We start from the raw sequence: 22,787 nt of genomic DNA, 5'->3' as shown, positions 1-22,787 counted from the left end.
TCCTTTTGAGAACAATAACAACAAAACCCTTCTCTCTTTAGTCATTTATCTTTGAGGAAACATTTGACTAAACTATTCCTTAGTCTGCTTATTCTGTCCTCTCTAAGTTCCTAATGGTAGCAGGAGGGGAATGGGATTAGGTTCCTTACAAGCTTTCTTGTCCTTGTTGCCTTTGTTCATGTGGAAGGTGCAACAGCTGCTGTGGCTTGTGCGTTTGTCTTAGTGGCTGCTTTAATCTGGTGTATATTTTGATAGTGATTTTATCTTTCTTAATGATAACTGACCGAGTCATCTGTCAGTTAACTATAAGTTTTATAGTTAATTTTTCCCCTTTGGATGTGTATTAAATTTAGACATTTAGTTTAGTTTTGTTTCTGTTAATCTTCACACCAGGTCTTTTCTGTGCTTTAGGTTGACTCTTCACCACACTGAAACCATTAGGAAAAATCCTTGTGGTTAACAGCAGAGGCTTCAGAGTGTAACCTGTACTCGGGCCTAGAAATTATTTTAAATGGCGACTGATACGTCTCAAGGTGAACTCGTCCATCCTAAGGCACTCCCACTTATAGTAGGAGCTCAGCTGATCCACGCGGACAAGTTAGGTGAGGTAGGGGCTGACACATTCTTGAAGCTCACTCTTGGATCAGTCCCTGACTTCAGACCCTGCTGGGTCTTTCTTGGTACATGTTCCTTTCCTTTCCTTTCCTTTGGGGAGTCTGGGTTGTGAATCTGAAAAAATCAAAGAGATAAAAAATTCTTTTCATCTTCCCTTTCCCCTCAAATTCCTCAGAAAACCTCCAACCTTTTAAATTTATTCCAAATCAAGTATATTACCAGTTTCCATTTGAAATTCTAGCTAAAATAAAATACTTTGAAAAGTACTTCTTAAACACCATGGTTCACTTCAAAAAAACTTGTTAAAAATAATTTGCATCAGATCCTGGAGTCGACTTGAAGAATTCTCCTACGTCTTCTGACACCTAGTTAGGTTCTTGAGAAAAAGAGAAAAAGAAAATTTTTCTCATGCATGTGTGATTATGGCTGTCTCTTTTCTCAGAAGGTGGAAGATAGCACCATGCCGATTCGTCGAACTGTGAATTCTACACGAGAAACTCCTCCCAAAAGCAAGCTTGCTGAAGGGGAGGAAGAAAAGCCAGGTAAAGTAAAGCAGGAGACAACTTGAAATGGCAGAAGTTTCTACTCCAATTCAGAGTATCCTGTGAATTCCTTTGAACTTAATTGTTTTTTCATGGCTGTTTTGGGGAAACACTGAAAGAGAGAAGTTGTACCTATTGATACGTCATTTCCAGACCAAAGTGAGCAAAGGAAGAATTTCATCTTGTCTCTAAAGATTTTTAGAAGGTGTAAACTTCATGTTCTTGGAATGAAAAACAGAAAATGGTTGGCGAGAACAGGAACAGTTGAAGAGTAGCTTCTGGGCATACGGTGTCTTGGGGATGAAGGCTGTGGACGAATGGGGGACTTGGGACTTGTAGACGGACAGTACAAGATCCCTCAGAAATTATCACAAGGCCTTAAGGGAGCAAAGGGGCAATCAGAGCATTGGTTTATATTTGGTATTGGTGGAGAGAAGATTGGCTGGACATAGGTAGAAACATAATGAGTCAAGAGAAATGTAAAACCATCCACCTGGGTAATCGTGCTCCTTTATGGCATCTTTAATCACCTCTTTCCTTTTCCTTGTTTTTCATTTTCTTCTTGTGACTTTTTTCTTTCTTTTCCTTTTCTCTTTTTCTCCCTTGCTTTTTATCTCAGGTTTGCCAGGGATGAGCACCATCCTGTCGTGGCTATTAGAACTAAATATCTGTTTACCAGCACAGGTTAGGAATAAGGCACTCTTGTTGCCTTTATCCCTTGGTGCGGCAGGAATATACTTTTTTCCAGTGGAACCTGGATTTTGTCTCAAAATACTCAGATGAATACTGTAAGCAATTTGGGTATAATTGCTTATTTAGGAGACATGGGAATCAGCATATTTAAAAAAATGAGAGGGAGGCGCCTGGGTGGTTCACTTGGTTGCGCTCCAACTCTTGTTTTAGGCCCAGGTCATGATTCCAGGATCATGGGATCAAGCCCTGAATTGGCCTCTGTGCGGAGCATGGAGCCTGCTTAAGATTCTCTCTCTCCCTCTGCCGCTCTTCCCCTGCTCACACATTCTCTCTCTTTTCTCCCAAATAAAATTACAAAATGAGAGGTGCTGGTGAGTTGAAGTTTGGTTATTTTGTCTGGCACTGAGTTAAGCCACTTGATGGCCTGCCTTAAACCACATTTGATTAACAGGTAAAGCCACTAAATCATTAATGACCTCAGTTTTCAGAATACAAGCCAGAGAGTTCAGGTATTGGAAAAGTCAGACAAGAATTCAGAAGGGATCAGTAAGTCGCTTGACGAGTTCTGTGTTTTATCTTTTCCCACTATGGTATTAATGTATATAAAAGTACATACTTGCATTTTGGAGGCAGACACAATAGTTTAATGAGTTGGAAGCAGTGTCTTGTACATACTACATACTCAGTGCCTGTTGAGTGACTGTACATTTATTAATCCATCAACTATTAAGCAATTATTCTTGAGAAGAGAAAATAATATGAAATTGAATTTATAATTCTACTCTTAGAGGAAAACCCAGTAAGTGGTTCTTTTCATCCTTTTTAGAATAAGACCATGTATAAATAAACATAATGACTAATAGAAAGTCCTTACCCATGAAGCCAATTAAGTCAAATTAGTGGGCCAAGGGGCAGTAAAAGATACATATGTGATTTAAAAAATTATCTGAATTACCTGATGCCATTGTTAGAATGAAGTTCTAGCTTTAATATTTTGCAAAATAGTTCTAGAAGCAGCAGGAGAGGCTGAAGGAGGATGGGAGTCACCCACATGGTACAAGTACAGGTATTCGCTAAAGCATTTTATAGAATCCCCATGATAACTCTGTGAGGTAAGATTACTAAGGCTTGGAGATGTCAAAGAACTTGCCATAAGATACGAAGCTAGAAAATTATAAGGACTGAACTTTTGAATCCAGGTATGTTTGACTCTAAAACCTCAATTTTGGCTAAACATATGGGAGGATTTTCAAACTTTATGCATGTCTCATTGAAGAACATAATCCAGGATGAGATCAACAAATGACAGTTGACTGTCCTGAAATTCAGGGTTTAGAATTTTAATTTGTTGAAAATTAGAAATTCCTTTAGAATTGTATATATGTAGTTTGGTTATAAGAAGTAAGTGGCATGGTTTTGTTCTTTTTTTAAAAAAAATGTTTATTTTTGAGAGAGAGAGAGATTGCTTGCACATGCAAGCAGGAAAGGGACAGAGAGGGAGACAGAGGATCCTGAGGGGGCTCTGTGCTGACAGCACAGGGCTCAAACCCATGAACTACAAGATCATGACCTGAGCCAAAGTCAGATGCTTAACCCACTGAGCCACCCAGGCGCCCCGGCATTTTTTTGTTCTTTAGGATTTTTCATCATTATGATAATAATTTGTTCACATAATTTAAATGACCAAACTCTTCAAGCATATACTTTTATTTTTTGCCTATGTTTTGCCATTGGAGAGTCCTTTCTTTGAAGTCCCTATTTAACCATATCTGGGGCTCTGTATTTTGTAGTACTGCTCAAAGAGGCTTGCTGAGAAAAGACACAAACAAGCCACTGCAGACCTCAGTATTCCCCCCTCACGTTTCTGCTCTTGCCCCAGTCTTTTCACTTGGAAAATAGGTGTTAACTTTCTATTACTTATTCCCTTACTAAGATTCATCTGTTAAATTATGAAATAGCTAATGTCTTAATTATGAATCTCATTAATATTGCAGAGGAGAACAGGCAAGAGGTTTGATTCAGGGTAAAATGAGTTTCTCTTTCTGTGTAATTCCCTGGTCCATCTCCTTTTTTCACATGGTGGTCTGGATAAACAACCTTTGAACAGGCAGTTAGAGCTACATAAGGAAGGAAAGAACACTGCAACTGATAGACACTTATTCGTTTTAAAGTCTGTCAATTGGAACATTTGGCTTCTCTGTTTAATAATATAGCCTTTTACCCTTTTATTGACTCAGGCTCTAATCTATTTGATGCCATTCTGCACACCTGATTTTTTAGAACCAGATATAAGTTCAGAGGAATCTGTCTCCACTGTAGAAGAACAAGAGAATGAAACTCCACCTGCTACATCTAGTGAGACAGAGCAGCCAAAGGGAGAACCTGAGAACGAAGAGAAGGAAGAGAACAAGTCTTCTGAGGAAACCAAAAAGGAGTAAGGAGTTACGCCTTCTTGCTATTTAAAATTGAAGACTGTGTAAAAGGACTGTAGATCAGATTGTTTTAAAGGATTGTATCATTGGTTTATGCTAGATGTTTGCTACTTACTTGGATTTACTTTTTAGAATTACTGTTTGAAATAGGTTTATTATATAGTTCTATGGCCTATTAGAGCTTGTAGCTCTTATAACAATGGTTTGAATAACCCAAAATTCATTGCTTTTGCCTTTGAAACTTTTTTTTGTGTACTTAGGATTCATTATGGGAGTGTCTCATATTTTAATCATTGACATAATTTCAATAAGAAATGAAACATGACTAAAAATCTGACCTGGGAAACACTTGACCATTTTATTCCTACCTATACCTTTGCGAGTTGTTTTTATATGTTTATGTTAGAAAACATTAATCTGTATCAGCCATTGCCAGAGTCACCTAAAAATGTGTACATTTGGACGGTGACTTTGAGAATCTGAAAGCAAAATTTGCTACTGATAATTTGTACAGTGTGGTGGAAATTCTTTGTTAATTTGAAGAGGGCTTTTTTGTTTGTTTGTTTTTTGCAGGATAACTGGTTGCATTCTTCTCGTAATTGGTCAGAACAGTTAGGAATTACATTTAAAATAAAAGAGTAACTCAGTAATAACTATACCTTCTAGGTGTAATCCTCAAGGAATCCTTTATCCCAGCTTTATAGGTTTAAGTTCTGTGGAATTTTTAGCAGCTACCCTATATTTTAGTTGCATGGGGTACTGTTATGATTATTTAGAATACATTTGTATAATGCTTTATGGCTCACAAAATTGTTTTTATGAACATAATCTCATAATTCTTGCAACAACCTTATAAAATGTTTTATATTACTATTTTACAGCTGAGGAAGCTGAGATTCAGGTCAGTTGGCTAAAGTCTTACAGCTAGGAAATGTTAGAGCAAAAACTCAAACCCAGGTCTTCTGACTTCAGAGCTTGAGTTCTTTTCACTGTGCTAAATTACACCTGTTGTAGTTATTAGAATACATTTTAAAATTCTCATTTCTTTCATGTGCTGGTCCTTCATACCAGTGCTAATTTATATGACTTCTCTCCCCTGTACCTAAGAGAAAACACCTTTTTGGTTCATTTACAGTATCCAATTTTTAAAAAAGGTTTTATTTTGTCAAACTTTGCTTATTTTATCACTTTAGTGTGGAAGTAAATTAAAACATTAATTTTTATCCCTCTCTTGTCTATTCTTCTTTCTGACTTTATACCTCTTTCTGGAGAGTTTACCTTGCATAATAACAATTCTTTGTTTTAAAGTGAGAAAGATCAGTCTAAAGAAAAGGAGAAGAAAGTGAAAAAAACAATACCTTCCTGGGCTACCCTTTCTGCCAGCCAGCTAGCCAGGGCCCAGAAACAAACACCGATGGCTTCCTCCCCACGTCCCAAGATGGATGCAATCCTAACTGAGGCCATTAAGGCAAGTTTTTATTACAAGCAGTTCATCTTAGATTTATTCTGTTTGTCTTTTGGTTATTTGAAAATGGCATATTCCTGTCCAGACATCAGAAATCTTGCTGTTTCCTAAAAAATACTGAAGTAGAAGAAAGCCATTGTGAAGTTCATGTGTTTTTTTGTTTTTGTTTTTGTTTTTTTGTTTTTTAAGAAAATCACATTTGGTGAGCACTGTTAATTTTTTAAATTCAAATTTACTATAGCAAGTATTTTTATTTTTAGATTTTTTTTTTTTTTACACTCATTTTAATGGTTAAGTATAGTATTTCTTTGAAGGCTGAACCTGTTAATTTATTCAACAAACATTTAAGGACTAACTAAAACTTCTCTGTGTCAGATAATCCTGCTAGGGATATAACAGAGAATAAAACACGGTCATCTTTGCCTTTATGAAAGTCTGATTGTGACTGAGAGTAACGGAATAGCATAGAGGATTTTATCTTAAAAAGATACACTATCTTAAAAAAAATTTTTTTTTTAAACGTTTATTTATTTTTGACAGAGAGAGTGCAAGCAGGGGAGGGCCAGAGAGAGAGGGAGACACCAAATCCTAAGCAAGCTCCAGGCTCCTAGCTATCAGCACAGAACCTGACATGGGGCTCAAACTCACAAACCATGAGATCATGACCTGAGCCGAAGTTGGACGTTTAACTGACTGAGCCACCCAGGCGCCCCAAAAAAGATTTACTGTCTTTAGGTTCATTTTTCAAATTTGACTGTCTAATACTGGTAGTGGTTAGCTTTCCTACCTGAGCTATAAGAAACCTTCTTAGAAACCTTACTACTTTGTTTCATCACCAAAAATTCTCCTCCTTTATGACTTTTCTATAATCCATTGACTTCTATTAGCTTAAGGGTCCTCATGTAGGTTTCTTAATTTTAATTTTTAAGAGCATCTTTTTTGGGGGGGGGGGGTCTGTTTATTTTAGGACACCTAGGTCGTGCAGTTAAACATCTTGACTCTTGACTTTGGCTCAAGTCATGATCTCACGGTTTAGGAGTTGGAGCCCCGCATCCCTGCTTGGGATTCTGTCTTTCCTCTCTGCCCCTCCCCAACTTGTGCACGCTCGCGCATACAAGTGGGGGAGGGGCAGAGAGGGTGGGAGAGGGAAAATCCCAAGCAGTGTCCATACTCTCAGCGCAGAGCCCATCGCGTGGCTTGATCCCACAAACCGTGAGACCATGACCTGAGCCAAAATCAACGCTCAACCTACTGAGCCACGCAGGCCCCTTGATTTTTAAGGTTATCTTCTAATCTGACCTTGCCTTTTTTGTGTAAGTTTTTCTGGTTACTTTTGCCATGTTAATTCACATGATGAGATGATAAGAGAAGCTAAGATAGGAGCCAAAGACACCCTCATTTTAGGGACCTTGTTGCTAGGATCTGAGTCAGAGTTGGGGAAAGGGGGATAAAAACCAATTTAATCAAGGATGGTATACATAGGAAGGGGCAGCCTAGTGGTCATTCTCAGAATTTGAGAAGACAGCACTGACATATAAACTGGAAAAGAGTTTGTCTTTAGACCTCTCCCTGCATTCTTTTTTTTTTTTTTCCTCCCTGTATTCTTTTAAGAGTGCTCTCAACTCCTTGAAACTTTCTTGGTCTAGATAGCTTGACTATGGTGAGATCTCATTTCTTTGTATAGCTTTTCATCAAGGTTTTCACTTCATGACCACTCAGCCTAAGTTTAGAGAAGCAGGGTCACAGTGAGGTTGGAGAAGGACCAAAATTTTAAATAGTGAAACAAAAAAATTAGAACAGTATAAATTAGGTCTAAAGAATAGTTTGAATCTGATTGTGCATATTTGTACAAATGAGGGGTGGGTGGGTGTGTGTTCCATGCAGTGTAACAAATCATGATTTCAGACTACCAGAACCATTTTGTGAATCAAACAGGAGTCCTGATGTCTGCTTCCATCTCATTGTCAGTTTGGTGGACCATGGAATTGTTTTAGCATTAGAGGGTTCTTTTCCGTTTGATTTTCTTTGTATTTTAAGATCAGGAGTAAACATCAGTGGTTTTGATAGGTCAGAAACATTTACTTGAAATAGGTGAACCATATTAACCCAACTTGTTCTATGTTCTGTAGTCTTTTCTGCTCCATCTGCCTGTGAATTTTTTTCTTTATTGTCAAAGTATATAAAATAAAATTCAACCAAGTGTTTTATCCAATGAGAATGAGTAAGTTCTCCATTCAGTTTATAGAGAAAGACAACACAGAATTGGTGAACTAGCCCATTAGGTAAATAACAGATGCTGCTTATGTATGCTTCAAAATGTAAAGCACTTGAAAAAAATTTGCCACCTTCCTGACTTAATGACCTACTTGAGTCTTCCTTGGGCATTAATCAAATAGAATATAGTTAAATTGGATGGAAGTGAAAGAGAGCATTTTAAATTGCAATTGAATGTCCTCATTGTTACCCAAAACTCTCCTTAAGATTTTGCCATTTATAAAACCAGTTTTATGCCATTTATTCAGATTATCTTTGTTTATCTTCTCTGCTGACATTTGCATAAAGCCTAGAGAGAAACATTGGTCCTGGTGTGCTAAAGCTCATTCCATAAAATGAGCCAGATCTGTAATCCTGCAATTAATAGAAATGTTCTATTTTTTTTTTCATTTTAATGCTAAAGATCTGTCTTCTAAATACAAAATAGAATTAAAATAGAAAGAGGTTCTTCCTTGACACACAGAATGTTGTTCTTCACATGTTGTGTCTTCTCTTTGCCTGGTTTGAACTAAAGTAAAATTGTTGCAAAAATATTGTAATTCTGTATTTCTCCACAGCCATGATGAACTGAAGTTACCTGAAATACTACTCATTCTTCCGTGCCATTTTTATCATTCATTATCAAGTTCATCTCCAAAATAGTTTATTTTGAAAACATGTGTCAGATTCTCTGTCTAATGAAAACAGCTAGTGTAAAGTAATATGCGTGTTTCGGTAAATCTGTTTTCTAGGCATGCTTCCAGAAGAGTGGTGCATCAGTGGTTGCTATTCGGAAATACATTATCCATAAGTACCCTTCTCTGGAGCTGGAGAGAAGGGGCTACCTCCTTAAACAAGCACTAAAAAGAGAATTAAATAGAGGTGTCATCAAACAGGTATTAAACAATTGTTGAGGATAAGATCATTTCAACATGTAATAGCTGTAAGTCCATAATAACATTTAGGCTTTTTGTCTTTTTTTTTTTTTTTTTTTTTTTTTTTGTAAAAATATAAATTAACATGATGATGAAATGTTTAAGCATGGCCTAGTTTTATTATTTGAGACTAGGTTTCAGATCACTGGTGCCAGTTACCTTTGATAAGTTAACTGTTCTGGAGAGCAGAAGCAATATGATAGCATAATTGTTTTCTAGTGCTGCTTGTACTTCTAATTGGATTTTCTTTGGGGGCCCCTTGTGCTTGAGATCATGTACTGAAGATGAGAGGTGGGGTTAAGGAATTCTTTTATTGCAGCAGCAAAAAAGAATTGCTCTCGTCTTGCATTTGTTAGTTTTAAAGTCTACCTTATGACTAGACTTGTTACCATTATAAATTTGTAAATAGGTTCATCTTAACAGTGTCTAAAATTATTGAAGCTTGTTAGGAGCATTAGAGAAGCCTGAGTAAATTGAGACTAGTACTAAAACCAGTATTGATTTCGGGCATAAATCTACGTTATTTTGCCTAGCACATCAAAACATTGCTTAGAAACATAAAAATTTTAAGTTGGAATGGAGTGTATCTTACCTAAATTTTCTTCAAAGGTTCAGAGGGATGAAGTAATTACCACAATGCCATGGTAGTGGCAAAAATAGTTCAAAGGACCTAGTTCACTGCATTCTGAGAGTCCCGTTGCCTTTCTTCCATACCTTTCTGCACAATCTGATGAACACAGAATTCTGTGCCATTCAGGCATTTAAATTCTGCTTAGGAACTTCCAACAAGTACTTCACTCCACAAATACAAATTGTTCCTGTGTGCCAGGTGCTTGGGGGCCCATCAGTGAGTAAAGCAGATTTCTGCCGTGGAGCTTACGTTATAGTTTTCTCAAAATGGTGTATAACTGATGTTTTTATGGCCTTTGTAATGGTCTCTGACTGAAAGGTATTATCTAACCAGTGTAATTAGAGCCAAAGATCTGTCCTCAATCATAGTGTATTCAGCATAATTGATGAGCTGGCTTCGTGTTTTTCTTTACGAAATATAGTTTATGACCTATTCTTGCCTCATAGGCTGAACCTCATTTTGATGCTTAAACAACACTTTACAGGCTGAAAGTATTTCAGCTTGATTGCTATGTTCAAGATAGCATAAATAAAGCTAAGGTGTGGAGGACTCTGGTTAGTGTGAATCAGCTTTAAAGTTCTGTGAAAGTGCTTTGTAAACTGTGGAAACACGTGGTAAGACTTACACATACCATCATATGCAGTGGCTGTGAGTTAGATAACTGTCACAGGTGCAGTAATAATGGCTCATGGGTGGTCTGGGAAGCACTATAGTTTGAGATCAGCGGTCCGTAAACTTTTGCCAGGGAGCAGTCTTCCTTTCAAGATAGAGATTTTCTCATTTTCCCCAAGAGATTATACCTTCTTTCATGCGGGGTGGATAGCTTATATATACTGTTAACCTGGTGTCACAATAGCATTCTTCCCCAGGTGTGTAGACGAGGGAACAAAAGCTCAGAGGCTTCATGGGGTTGTCCAATATTGAATGGCTAGATGGTACCATAAATGGGATTCAGTCCCAAGTCTTTTGATTAATCCATTGTTCTTTTTTCTCTGAAGAGTTGAACAACATTTTACACTAGTTCTTGTATCGTCATGCCCTGTACTTTGCTTAGTCTCATATAAAGTTATAAATATTAATACCAGGATAATTTAAAATAAAAATATTGGTTATCGCAACTAAAATTAATTTACCATAGGTAAAAGGAAAAGGTGCTTCTGGGAGTTTTATTGTGGTCCAAAAATCAAGAAAAACACCTCAGAAATCCAGAAACAGAAAGGTAAGAAGTCTAAACCACAGTTTGAGCACTCTAAAACTACATCTCCTAAAATGACATTTATTGAGTGTTCACTGTGTGCCAGGCACTATGCAAAGTGTAGCCTTACTATTAAGGCCTGAAGAGGTTGTAAGTAATTTGCTCATTATCGCCCAGCTGGTGAGTAGAAAACAGTGTAAATCCAAGCAGTCGTCCCCCCACCCCTCCCCACCCCCCCCCCCCCACCGAGCCCATGCACTTAACTGCCATATGTTGAATTATTGGCAACTCTATGAATTATACTTCTTTTAGTGAAACCAATCTGTTATAAACGAAAAGGGACATATATGAGTACATCTTTACCCAATATTAGACCCCAAAACTATATTCAGAGCCAGTTTTTCTTTTTCTTTTTTTTTCTTTTCTTTTTCTTTTTCTTTTTCTTTTTTTTTTTTTTTTTGTAAATGTTAACACTTCTTAAGACACATAATTTCATTTGTGGAAAGTATAATACTTTCCATAATAAAGTGAAATACTACTAAATATAACTAATATAAAAATATATAAATAAATAATAAATAATAATTATAAAATGTTAATAATAAAGTGAAACATTCAGTATTTTCCCCATGTCAGTAACTGAAATCGTGACTGTTCCTCTACAGCTGTGTTTTTGCAACTCTGAAAGTTTTTGTACATTTTTTCTACAACTTTGAAACACTTTTGAAATGAACTTTTGTGCAGTGCTTTTTGGTGCTGCATGGTCTTTATTCTTTGTTATTGAAGGGTAGGAATAAACTAAGACTTTTAAATAAAGTCTACCATTCCTTTTCATTTTTATACTTTTTTTTTTTTTAACATTTATTTATTTTCAAGAGCCAGAGAGAGAGTGTGAGTGGGGGAGGGACAGAGAGAGAGGGAGACACAGAATCTGAAGCAGGCTCCAGGCCCTGAGCTGTCAGTGCAGAGCCCTACACGGGGCTTGAACCCCCCGACTGTGAGATCATGACCTGAGCCAAAGTTGGACACGCAACTGACTGAGCTACCCAGGTGCCCCTCATTTTTATACATATTTTTAACTCTCAATCTGAATTTCATAACTCAAAAGAGTTGCCACACAAGTGCCATCGTGCCCCGTAGTATATTTGTTTGAATGTGGAAAAAAGTGATAGTTTAGCACAAGTTAAATTATCAATCAATTTAGGAAAGCCCTTGAGTTGAATACAGAAGCATTTGAACAGAAAATTCTATATTCTTTAATGATGATAATTTTTGGTAATATATTTCAGAATAGAAGCTCCGCAGTGGATCCAGAACCACAAGTAAAATTGGAGGATATCCTCCCGTTGGCCTTTACTCGCCTTTGTGAACCTAAAGAAGCTTCCTACAGTCTCATCAGGAAATATGTGTCTCAGTATTACCCTAAACTTAGAGTGGACATCAGGTATGAGCTGTTGGCCTGTACTTGAAAGCACAGATGTCTGTGTTATTCCCTTAGCCTCTTTTTCATGAGAAAGGTGAAAGTAAATATTCAAAAAGGATAACATTTAGCTGAGCTAAGGATAAAACCTTTTTTTGTGCATTTTATTTAGTTGTATTTTATTTTATTTTTTAAAGTTTATTTGGTTTGAGAGGGAGAGAGAGCATGGCCCGGGGAGAGGCAGAGAGAGAGAATCCCAAGCAGACTCCACCCTGTCAGCACAGAGCCTGACAAGGGGTTCATACTCCATGAACTGTGAGATGATGCCCTGAGCCAAAATCAAGAGTCAGATGGATGCTTAACTAGCTGAGCCACCCAGATGCCCTTGGGCTTTATTTTTTGTCTTGTTATATTTTCTTTTTCATATCTCCATTGTAGTTTCTTTCTGAAAACAAAAACAAAAACACAACACCTACATGTTAACTCTTACAAGACCTTGGTAGAATAATTCTTTCACCACGTCAGCTGTTAAAACATTCAGCATTAAACTCAATGTCCTCTCAGCTTTCATTGTTAAAAAAAAAAAAATTTTTTTTAATGTTTATTTTTGAGAGAGACAAAGCATGAGTAGGGCAGGGGCAGAGAGAGAGGAAGACACAGAATCCAAATCAGGCTCCAAGCTATCAGCACAGAGCCCAATCCCATGAACCACAAGATCGTGACCTGAACTGAAGTCAGATGCTTAATGAACTGGGTCACCCAGGCGCCCTAGCTCTCATTATTTTTTTAATTTTAATGTTTTTTTTTTAAATCGTGTTAAAATACAGATAAACAAAATTTACCATCTTAACCATTTTTAAGTGTACAGTTCAGTGATATAAAATACATTCATGATGTGCTACCATGAGCACCATGTATTTCCAGAACTCTTCATCTTATAAAATTGCAGCTCTGTACCCATTAAATAGGAAATCCCTTTCCCCCTTGGCCACCACCTTTCTGCTTTCTGTCTGTATGATTTTGGCTGTAAGTACCTCATGTAAGTGGAGTCATGCAGTCTTTATCTTTTTGTGACTGGCTTATTTCATTTAGCACAGTGTCCTCAAAGTTTATCCTTATTGTTGCATGTTAGAATTTCCTTCCTCTTTTAGGCTGAATAGTACTCTTTTGCTGTATGTACTTCATTTTGTTTATTCATCCTTCTGTTAATGAACGCTTGGGGTTTCACATTTTGGCTCTTGTGAATAATGCTGCTGTGAACACTGATGTACTAATACTTCTTTGAAACCCTGCCTTCAGTTCTTTGGGGGTATATACCCAGAAGTAAAACTGCTAGATGAAATGATGATTCTAGTTTTTAGTTTTTTTGAGGAACTGCCATACTGTTTTCCACAGTGACCATATCATTTTACTTTCCTACCGACAGTATACAGAATTTCTAATTTCTCCATATCGTCGCCAACCTGTGTGTGTTTGTTCGTTTAAGTTTTTTACTTATTTATTTTGAGAGACAGAGCTAGTGGCGAAGGGGTAGATAGGGAGAGAGAGAGAATCCCAAGAAGGGAGAGAATCCCTGCGCAAAGCCCAATGCGGGGCTCAAACTCACAAAACTGGGAGATCATGACCTGAGCTGAAACCAAGAGTCTGACACTTAATTGACTGAGCTACCTAGGTGCCCGTTTTTTGTTTGTTTTGTTTTTAGCCATCCTTAATGGGTGTGAGGTGATTGATAGGCATTTCTTTTAAGTTTTTGTTTTTTGAGCTAGAAAGTGCAAGTTGGGGGTAGGCAGGGCAGAGAGGGAGAGAGGATCCCAAGCAGGCTCTGCACTGTCAGCACGGAGCCCATGCAGGACTTGAACCCATGAACTGTGGGACCATGACTTGAGCTGGAAGTCGGATGCTTAACTGAGTGAGCCACTCAGGTGCCCCCACATTAAACTCTATTTTTTTAATTTAGAGTTTGAAACATAAGAGAATTCAGGTTTCTGTAAACCTCTAGAGAAAAATAATATAATATCCTAATTTAAACATTTAATGTAAAATTCTGGCAGAATTTTGGTAGTAATTCAGTTCTAAAAAGTTGCCACATAAAAATATCTACACTGATCATTGAGACATTTGTGCAGATACATTAATTTGTTTAAATTTGTAATTCACAGAGTTTGTGTTTTGAGTGTGTTTATGTGAGATATTTGTTATGATGGATGACTTTTGGAAAATTGTCTTTAATCCAGTGATTTCTACAGATGATTTTTATATCGAATGCATATTGTCTTGATATTGTTCAGTAACAATATTTACTTGCATTACTGAGGCAAGCAGTTAGAATTGCTGAGGCTTTAGCCCAGAAGCCACATTTTCAGAAAAGCACTTAGTGGTCTTCAGAGTGCCCAAGGAGAGTCAGTGAAATAGTGCAAAAGAAAAGGGAATCATAGAAGCACAAAGTTTGAAATTAATGTCCTGGTTTTTGTATGCTTTTTCTGCCCTGAGTGTGACCCACATATACAACCATGAGCTAGAAATGCATTTAAATACACATTTCACTTGTGTCTCTCTTCTCTCTCTGGTGACTGGAGACCATTATCTTCTCCCAGCTTTTTCTTTCCTTGCCTTTCTACTGTACTCCCACCAGACAAGTTGTTGATAGCAGTGTAACTTCGTTACATGTCTAATCTTTATGAACATTTCTGATCTTACGTTGAAACAATATTTTCCTGATAATAGATGGGTTATCAACTCATAGGTGATAACGAACCTAGAGACCTTTTCCTGTGACCTTGTTAACAGTAACTTTTTTTTTTTTTCTTTCTCCATTTACTTCTCTAAAACTATTGATTTTCTCTACCACTGACTGTCAGGGAGTCCTGTCATACATACAATTAACATGATAATTTGGCCATACTTAATTTTAATTTTAGTTTTTGAGAGGGGGGTGGGTGGGGTACACAAGTGACCAAGGGGCAGAGAGGGAGAGAGAGAAGCGGGGCTCACCTAAAGCAGGGCTCAGGCTCACCCGAAGTAGGGCTCAAGCTCACCTGATGTGCTGGTCTGTTCTATTTATCCCACACCTCCATCTAATCTGTAAGCAGTTACTTTGGATTTGGTATTAGGATATATCCATAAACAAACCTCTTCTCATTGCCTCCACTGTTACTACTCTTCCAAGCCACCATCATCTCTCAGTTGTTTTAGAGCAATGACTTCCTAACTCCTCTCATGCTCCCTCTCCTTCAGTCTGCTCTTAACCTAGCAGTGAGGGTGAAACTTGTAAAAATGTAAGTTAGATCGTATCGCCTTGCTACTCAAACCTTCCTGTGGCTTCCCAGCCTCCTTACAGATAGAGCCAGTGTCTCTAAAATGGTATGTGACATTACGCTTCCACTGTGTCTTTGACCTAATCTCCTACTACTTTTCCCTCACTTAGCTGGCCTCAGAGTCTGTATGCTTGCTGTTCCCTTTGCCTGGATGGTTTTCCCCATAATCTACTTTGCTCACGCCTTCACTCCTCTCAGGTTTTCACTCTGATGTCCTCGTTAGAGTGCCTTGACCCTGCCTTGACTGCCTTCCTTTTTTGTAATTGTTTTATTTTGGAAACTTTCAAACATACACATAAATGTAAAGAGAACAAACCATCGTACTAACATTTCCGACAAAATCCTAAGCATTATCCAATACATAGGCCATGGTCACATGTCCCCAGTTGTCTCCAAAGTGACTTGTTAAAGTTAGTTTATTTTTGAGAGAGAGGGAGTGGGGGAGGGGCAGAGAGAGAGAGGGAGAGAGAGAATCCTGAGCAGGCCCCATGCTGTCATCGCAGAGCCCAATGAGGGGCTCCATCCCACAAACTGTGAGATCATGAATGACCTGAGCCAAAACCAAGAGTTGGATGTTCAACCAACGGAACCACCCAGGCACCACCAAAATGACTTCTTATAGTTGGTTTGTTCCAGTTAGTGTCCGTACCTGGCTTGTACACTGCATTTGGTTGATGGAACCACCTAAATTCCATTTGCAACCTTTCCCTCCTCTCCCAGCATTCAGAATTCTATTTCTCTGTCTTACTTTTCTCCATAGCACTCATCACATTCTAACACATACTGCATCTGCCTGGCCTTTTTTCTTTCTTTTTTTTTTTTTTTTTTTTAAGTTTATTTATTTATTTACTTTAAGTTTATTTATTTTTGACAGAGAGTGCAGGCATGAGTTGGGGAGGGGCACAGAGAGAGAGAGGGAGACACAGAATCCGAAGCAGGCTCCAGGCTCCAAGCTGTCGGCACAGAGCCGGACGCGGGGCTCCAACTCACGAACTATGTGAGATCATGACCTGGGCCGAAGATAGACGCCCAACCAACTGAGCCACCCAAGCGCCCCAAGTTTGTTTATTTTTGAGAGAGAGAGAATCCCAAGCAGGCTCCACACTGTCAGTGCAAAGCCTGATGTGGAGCTCAAATTCATGAACTGTGAAATCATGACCTGAGCTGAAATCCAGAGTCACATGATTAACCAGCTGAGCCATCCAGGTGCCCCTGCCCGGTTGTTTAAAACTACCTGTCTACCCCATAAAATGTCAGAATCTTGAAGACCAGGATTTAAAAAAAGTTTTTTTTTTAATGTTTATTTCTTTTTGAGAGAGAGACAGCATGAGCAAGGGGCGAGCAGAGAGAGGGGGAGACACAGAATCCGAGCCAGGCTCCAGGCTCCTACCTGTTAGCACAGACCCCAACGTGGGGCTCAAACTCATGAACCACGAGATCATGAACTGAACCGAAGTCGGACACTTAACCAACTGAGCCACCCAGACACCCTGGCCAGGAGTTTTACCTATATTGTTCACTTCCGTTTCCTCCACGCCCTAGCACACAGTAGATGGTCCATAAATATTAGTTGAATGAGCCATTGAATGCCTGTGGGCATTTCACCTGGCCACTCCACAAAGAGTGTTCGTCCCAGAGTGTGTGAGATGAGGCACATGTTTCTGCTCCTGTATACTAGCGGCTGTAGAGCTTGTGGTAAAAAGCACAGACTTTGAAACCAGACCCCTTGGGTTTAAATCCTGATTCTTTCACTTTCTAGCTCTGTATCCTTGAGTAATTTCCCTCTCTGTGTCCCAGTTTCCTAACTGGTAAACAGTGTATTAGTAAGGTTGTTACCAGGCGTACGTCTCCTAGTACATGTTAAGCACTTATAACAGTGCCTGGCACATAATAAGTGCTCAACTAATGCTAATATTAGTCTCTGTTCCAATATAATTCTCATGGTATGAGCATTACACCATGCTAAATAGGATTCTAATTTCAAAGACTTTTTTTTGAGAGACTATGTGCACACATGTGCAAGCAGTGGAGGGACAGAGGGAGAGGAAGAGAGACTCTTAAGCAGGCTTCATGCCCAGTGTGGAGCCTGACGCAGGTCTCCATCCCACAAACTGTGAGATTATGATCCAGGAGTTGGATAGTCAACTGACTGAGCCACCCAGGTGCCCCAACGGTATTTTTAAAAATTTTTATTTATTTATTTTGAGAGAGAGAGAGCGAGTACGAGTGGGGGAGGGGCAGAGAGAGAGGGAGAGAGAGTATCCCAAGCAAACTCTGTGCAGTCAGCCTGATGACGCAGGGTTCGATTTTATGAACATTGAAGTCGTGACCTGAGCAGAGATCAAGAGTCAGATGCTTAACTGACTGAGCTACTCAGGCATCCCAGTGTTTTTTATATAACATGCAAGTTTCTTCTGTATTTGATAACAATGATTTTTTGCAAATCTGAATTAAAAACTGGATATGTTGGATTTACATAGAGACTTTGAGTTCACTCTAAGATACCTTCAGAAACTTTCAAGGGTAGTTCTGTCACATGGCATTAGAAATCATTGTGTGTGATGTAACTTCTTTATACTCTTTTTTTTTCCTCTTCCCACACCAATATAAGAACATAGCCCAAATTCAATTGTATGCCCTATACTTATCTCTGAACTCTTTAATTTCTTTGGTGACCCCTTAGATTCTTAAACATTTTCAACTCTGAGCAATTTCAGGCATCTTGTGATCTTCTTAATTCCATTTATGCATTTCTAACAGACTGATGGAACGCTCTCATTTAGATGCTTGCAACTCAGAATCCTTGTTGCTATCAGTTGCTTTTTTGTTCTTCATCCCTTACTTCTGATTCTCTCTGCACATGGCTTTCATTTATATATGTCTCAATGCAGACCACCTTTCTCCATGGTTGAGTAACATGGCCATCAACAATTACCCATGATTTTCTGCTTCAAACTAAACTGGTCTGATTAATTAAAAACAAAACCTGTTGGGACACCTGGATGGCTTGGTTGGCTAAGTATCCGACTCAATTTTGGCTTAGGTCATAAACTCACATTTCTTGAGTTTGAGCCCCACGTTGGGCTCCACACTGACAGTGCAGAGCCTGCTTGAGATTCTTTCTCCCTCCCTTTCTCTCTGCTCCTCTCCTGCTCGTGTTCTCCCCCTCTCTCGCTTAAAATAGATAAACTTAAAAAAGAGAACATGTTATAATAATAAAAAGTTCCTTGAATTTGTATAGGGCTTTATAAAACCCTTTTGTACATTGTTTTCCATATTTCTCAAAATAGACTTAAAAATATATATTCCTACCTCAATTTTGCTGATAAAAATCTTAGGGCTACCTGGCTGCTCACTGGTAAAATCAGAACTTCATTTTTTTTAATAAATTTTTATTTTATTTTATTTTATTTATTTATTTTTTTTTGAGAGAGAGAGAGAGAGAGCATGTGTGCTTGGGAGAGGCAGAGAGAGAAGGAGATGGAGCATCTGAAGCGGGCTCTGTGCTGAGAGTGGAGAGCCCGATGGTGGGGCTTGAACTAATGAACTGCAAGATCATGACCTGAGTTGAAGTCAGGTGCCCAACCGTCTGAGCCACCCAGATGCCCCCCCGTTTTGTTTTTCAATATGATACTTGCTTTTTCCACTGTTCTGGGCTGTCTTATATTGGAAAGTGCAGGCATAGCATAGTGAATAAGAATGTAGAATCTGGAATCAGACTGCCCAAATTTGTACTGGTTCTTCCCCTACCTAACTGTGTGACTTTGGAAAAATGACTTTTCTGTGTCACTCAGCTTTTCTCCATTTGTAAAGTATGGGGAATAATAGTACCTATTTCTTGGGTTTGTTGTATTATCTGGTTTATTCCACACATACGAAATATTTTGAATAGCACTTAGCACTATAGTGAGTGCAAAATGGTGTGACATAGACTAAATTTTTCAGAACAGGGAGCTATGCCTGGGAGTTAACAGTAAGTTAAAGAGATGGGGCATGATTAGGTATAGAAGAGTGTAGAATTTAGATGGATGGTAGAGTGACATTCTTACAATTTTTTTTCAGTGTTTATTTTTTGAGAGAGACAGAGCACAAGTGGGAGAGGGGCAGAGAGAGAGGGAGATGCAGAATCTGAACCAGGCTCCAGGCTCTGAGCTGTCAGCACAAAGCCTGATGTGGGGCTTGAACCCACAAACCGTGGAATCATGATCTGAGCCAGAGTCGTATGCTTAACTGACTGAGCCACCCAGGCACCCCAGTAGAGTGGCATTCTTTAAGAGCTTCATGAGAAAATTTCAGAGACAGGAGTTAGCATTCTTTTTTGGGAACTAAAAGGAGACCGGGTCTGACTGCATCTAGACTAACAAGGAGTAGGATCACGTCATGGAAGGCTTTGAAGCTGGGTTGAGGCTTTAGGTCCTGACACCTGATCAGTTGATTAACACCGTAAAGGTGGCTTCCGTAGGTGTATTGACCTAGTTGTGGTATGCATTATGAAGACAGAAAGCACAGTGCCCAGAAGGGAGGGCATGGTGGCTTGTACTAAGGTTATGGCAGTGGTAAAAGAATGGGCCAGTCTCAGAAGTTTTGAAGCAGCTGGTAAGTATGGTTTTACTAGAAGATAGAGGAATGAGTGACAGAATTCTGTGACTTCTACAAGTCCAGACAAAGTATATGTTGGCATAAAGATTGCTGAGAAAACAGAAATGTTAGGAAGGGAACCAGTTTAACTGATCGCTGCATTCTTGGAGCATCTGAACCTCGGTTAAGGCAGTTCTTCTCACTGGGGTGTCAGTGTCTTACTTTGTGATTCCCCCATTGGAGATCAGTCTTTAAGCAGTCTGCCTTATAGAGGAACTAATGGAAAACGTGTTTGACAATTAAGTCATTCCCTCAGTTATGTTCCCAAAGCTCTATATGTGTACTTCAACCCTGATCCTTCTCATTCTTTACAATGATTATTATATATTCATCATCTCTTGAATTCCTTGAGTTTAGTGACCAGATCTATGTGTTTATCCCTGTATAACTGTAATAAATACTCAGGAAATGTTTGTGGGATGAGGGACTTGAAGTGTGGTATGTGTGTGTTTGGGGTTGTGGCATAAATCATATTCCTCCTAAATGGAATATACTGGCTTAGAAATATTTTCATTGTGAGTTTTCTTTAGTTGGGAGTGTCTTCATTTGGAGTATCAGGGATGTGCAAGATTTGATAGGCTAGTTCCCACTCTTTAGCATCCTATTAGATCATGGCATCCCCTCTATTATTCCTCCCTAAGCATACAGATGATGTCATGAAAAACTAGTGTCGGCTCAACCTGTAATGCTTAGTGGTTAGATAAAAATTTTAAATTTCTTCTCCAAAGAAAAATATCAGCGTGAAGCACCTCAAATGATAGTTTGGCCCTTGTAATTCTGCCTCTCGACCGGCTGCCCTGCCGATCTTTATTCGTCAACGCAGTAACTAACCAGTTTCAAGCCACTCACCTCAGATTCTTACTGGGTGCTCTTCTAGTAATTCTTGAGAATGATGACAGAACACACCAGGCTTGTAGATTATGATCCACCCTTTCTTCAGATGTCCTGTTGTTGGCCTGAATGCATAGCTTTCCATTTGATTGTCTTCTTCCCTACCACAGCCCCTTTTAAGCCCAAAGTCAATTTGATTGGTTTGTGCCTGCACCTAAGATTCCCCCCGCTCCCACCTCTGAGACTACACCTTGACAGGACAGTCTTGCACTTGTTCTTATGTTTTTTGGTTTTTTTAGAATTTTTTTTTTAAGTTGATTTATTTTGAGAGAGAGAGAACAAGTGGGGTAGAGGCAAAGAGCGAGGGAGAGAGAATCTCAAGCAGGCCCAGAACTGTCAGCGCAGAGCCTGATGTGGGGTTCAAACCCATGAACTGTGAGATCATGACCTGAGCTGAAACAAGAGTCAGCTGAAACGAGATTTTATTTTTAAGTAATCTCCACCTCGCCATGGGGCTCGAACTCACAGCCCCAAGATCAGGAGTTACACAGTACACCATCTGAGCTGCCAGGCACCCCTCTGTTTCTTCTTTCTTGCCATTTGGTTTTGATGACCTAGTATTGTTGGTTTGTGTTTTGTCTTAAACTGTAACCCTCTTAAGACAGAGACATTATGTTAAGAACAACCTTTTTTCTTTCCCAGGGAATTCTATTAGGCTAACTTCAGAGTTTGTAAAAAAATGTTGTTTTCTGTTAATGTGTTACATACTTTTTAAAATACAGTATCTAGAAATTTTGCCTGTGAGAATTCTTGAGTTAGGTGGGACTTTAAACATACTCATGCTTTGTTTGATTACACAGTTTGGTTGCTGTTGTGGTAGAATAAATGGAAGGTGTTTGGAGTGCCCTAGAAGTTTGGAAATTGGTTCTGTATGGGACATGGTTTGTGTCTCCGGGTAATGACTTAACTGCTTTGCTTAAAGTAAAAAGAATGCCACTTGTTAAGGGTGCCAGTATTTTATTTATTTTGTCCATTTTAACAAACTACTACTACAGCTAATAGGAATCAGAACTTAAGTTCAGGGGAAAACCCTGGATCTGTTTCTTCATATCTTTCTTCATTGATGTTTATCGCTATTTTGTTTGTTTGTTTGTTTTCTCTGCAGGCCTCAGCTGTTGAAGAATGCTCTGCAGAGAGCAGTAGAGAGAGGCCAGTTAGAACAAATAACTGGCAAAGGTGCTTCTGGGACATTCCAGGTTAGAGGCCAAGAAGGCTTGGTTGTAGAGAAATGACTCTCAAAAGTTTGGGTTTCAGGACCAACTTATACTCTAAAAATTCTTTGAGGACCCCAGGAGGTTGTTTTTATGTGGGTTGTACCATATTAGAGATTAAAACTGAGAAAAATTTTAAATATTCATTCATTTTTTTAAGAAAACATTTTACGTCAGCATAAATAACATTTTTTTGTGGAACAATAACTATATTTTTGGAAAACTTCATGAGAAGAGAGGTACTATTCATTAAAAATTTGCAAATCTTTAACGTCTTGCTTAAGAGAAGACAGCTGGTATCTGTCTTAACAGATATTTCAACATATTTTGTGTTACACCTTTGAGGAAAATTCACCTCACACACAGAAAAGTATGGAGTATTTTAAGATAATTTTCAAATAGTTGTGGGTATTATTCTTTGATACTGTACCAAAACTCAACAAATGGTGATTTTTTAAAGTAGCTTTATTGAAGTATGATTTGTATGCCATAAAATACACTCATTTTAAGTTACAATTTATAATTCAGTGATTTTTAGTAGATTTACAGAGT

The 22,787-nt window shown here is 38.5% G+C and overlaps 1 protein-coding gene across 13 annotated transcripts in view; it reads left to right on the top strand.

The window, feature by feature from the left end:
* HP1BP3 (heterochromatin protein 1 binding protein 3) overlaps positions 1 to 22,787 on the top strand; it is a 38,753-nt gene that overhangs the window by 5,344 nt on the left and 10,622 nt on the right. For 7 of the 13 annotated variants that reach the window (XM_027060196.2, XM_027060197.2, XM_053208363.1 and 4 more), the window contains 8 exons: positions 412 to 607; positions 1,058 to 1,157; positions 4,131 to 4,284; positions 5,591 to 5,750; positions 8,753 to 8,896; positions 10,705 to 10,785; positions 12,051 to 12,205; positions 22,130 to 22,220. In XM_027060196.2, the coding sequence (XP_026915997.1) occupies positions 512 to 607; positions 1,058 to 1,157; positions 4,131 to 4,284; positions 5,591 to 5,750; positions 8,753 to 8,896; positions 10,705 to 10,785; positions 12,051 to 12,205; positions 22,130 to 22,220 (981 nt within the window). In that variant the 5' untranslated portion in view covers positions 412 to 511. Of the gene's footprint in view, positions 1 to 411; positions 608 to 1,057; positions 1,158 to 4,130; positions 4,285 to 5,590; positions 5,751 to 8,752; positions 8,897 to 10,704; positions 10,786 to 12,050; positions 12,206 to 22,129; positions 22,221 to 22,787 lie in introns of those variants that run through there. The other 6 variants (XM_053208330.1, XM_053208377.1, XM_053208382.1 and 3 more) reach the window with 4 other exon arrangements.

Source organism: Acinonyx jubatus, chromosome C1, assembly GCF_027475565.1.
Source record: "Acinonyx jubatus isolate Ajub_Pintada_27869175 chromosome C1, VMU_Ajub_asm_v1.0, whole genome shotgun sequence".
Classification (NCBI taxonomy): Eukaryota; Metazoa; Chordata; class Mammalia; order Carnivora; family Felidae; genus Acinonyx; species Acinonyx jubatus.
This window is presented reverse-complemented; position numbering and strand designations above follow the sequence as displayed.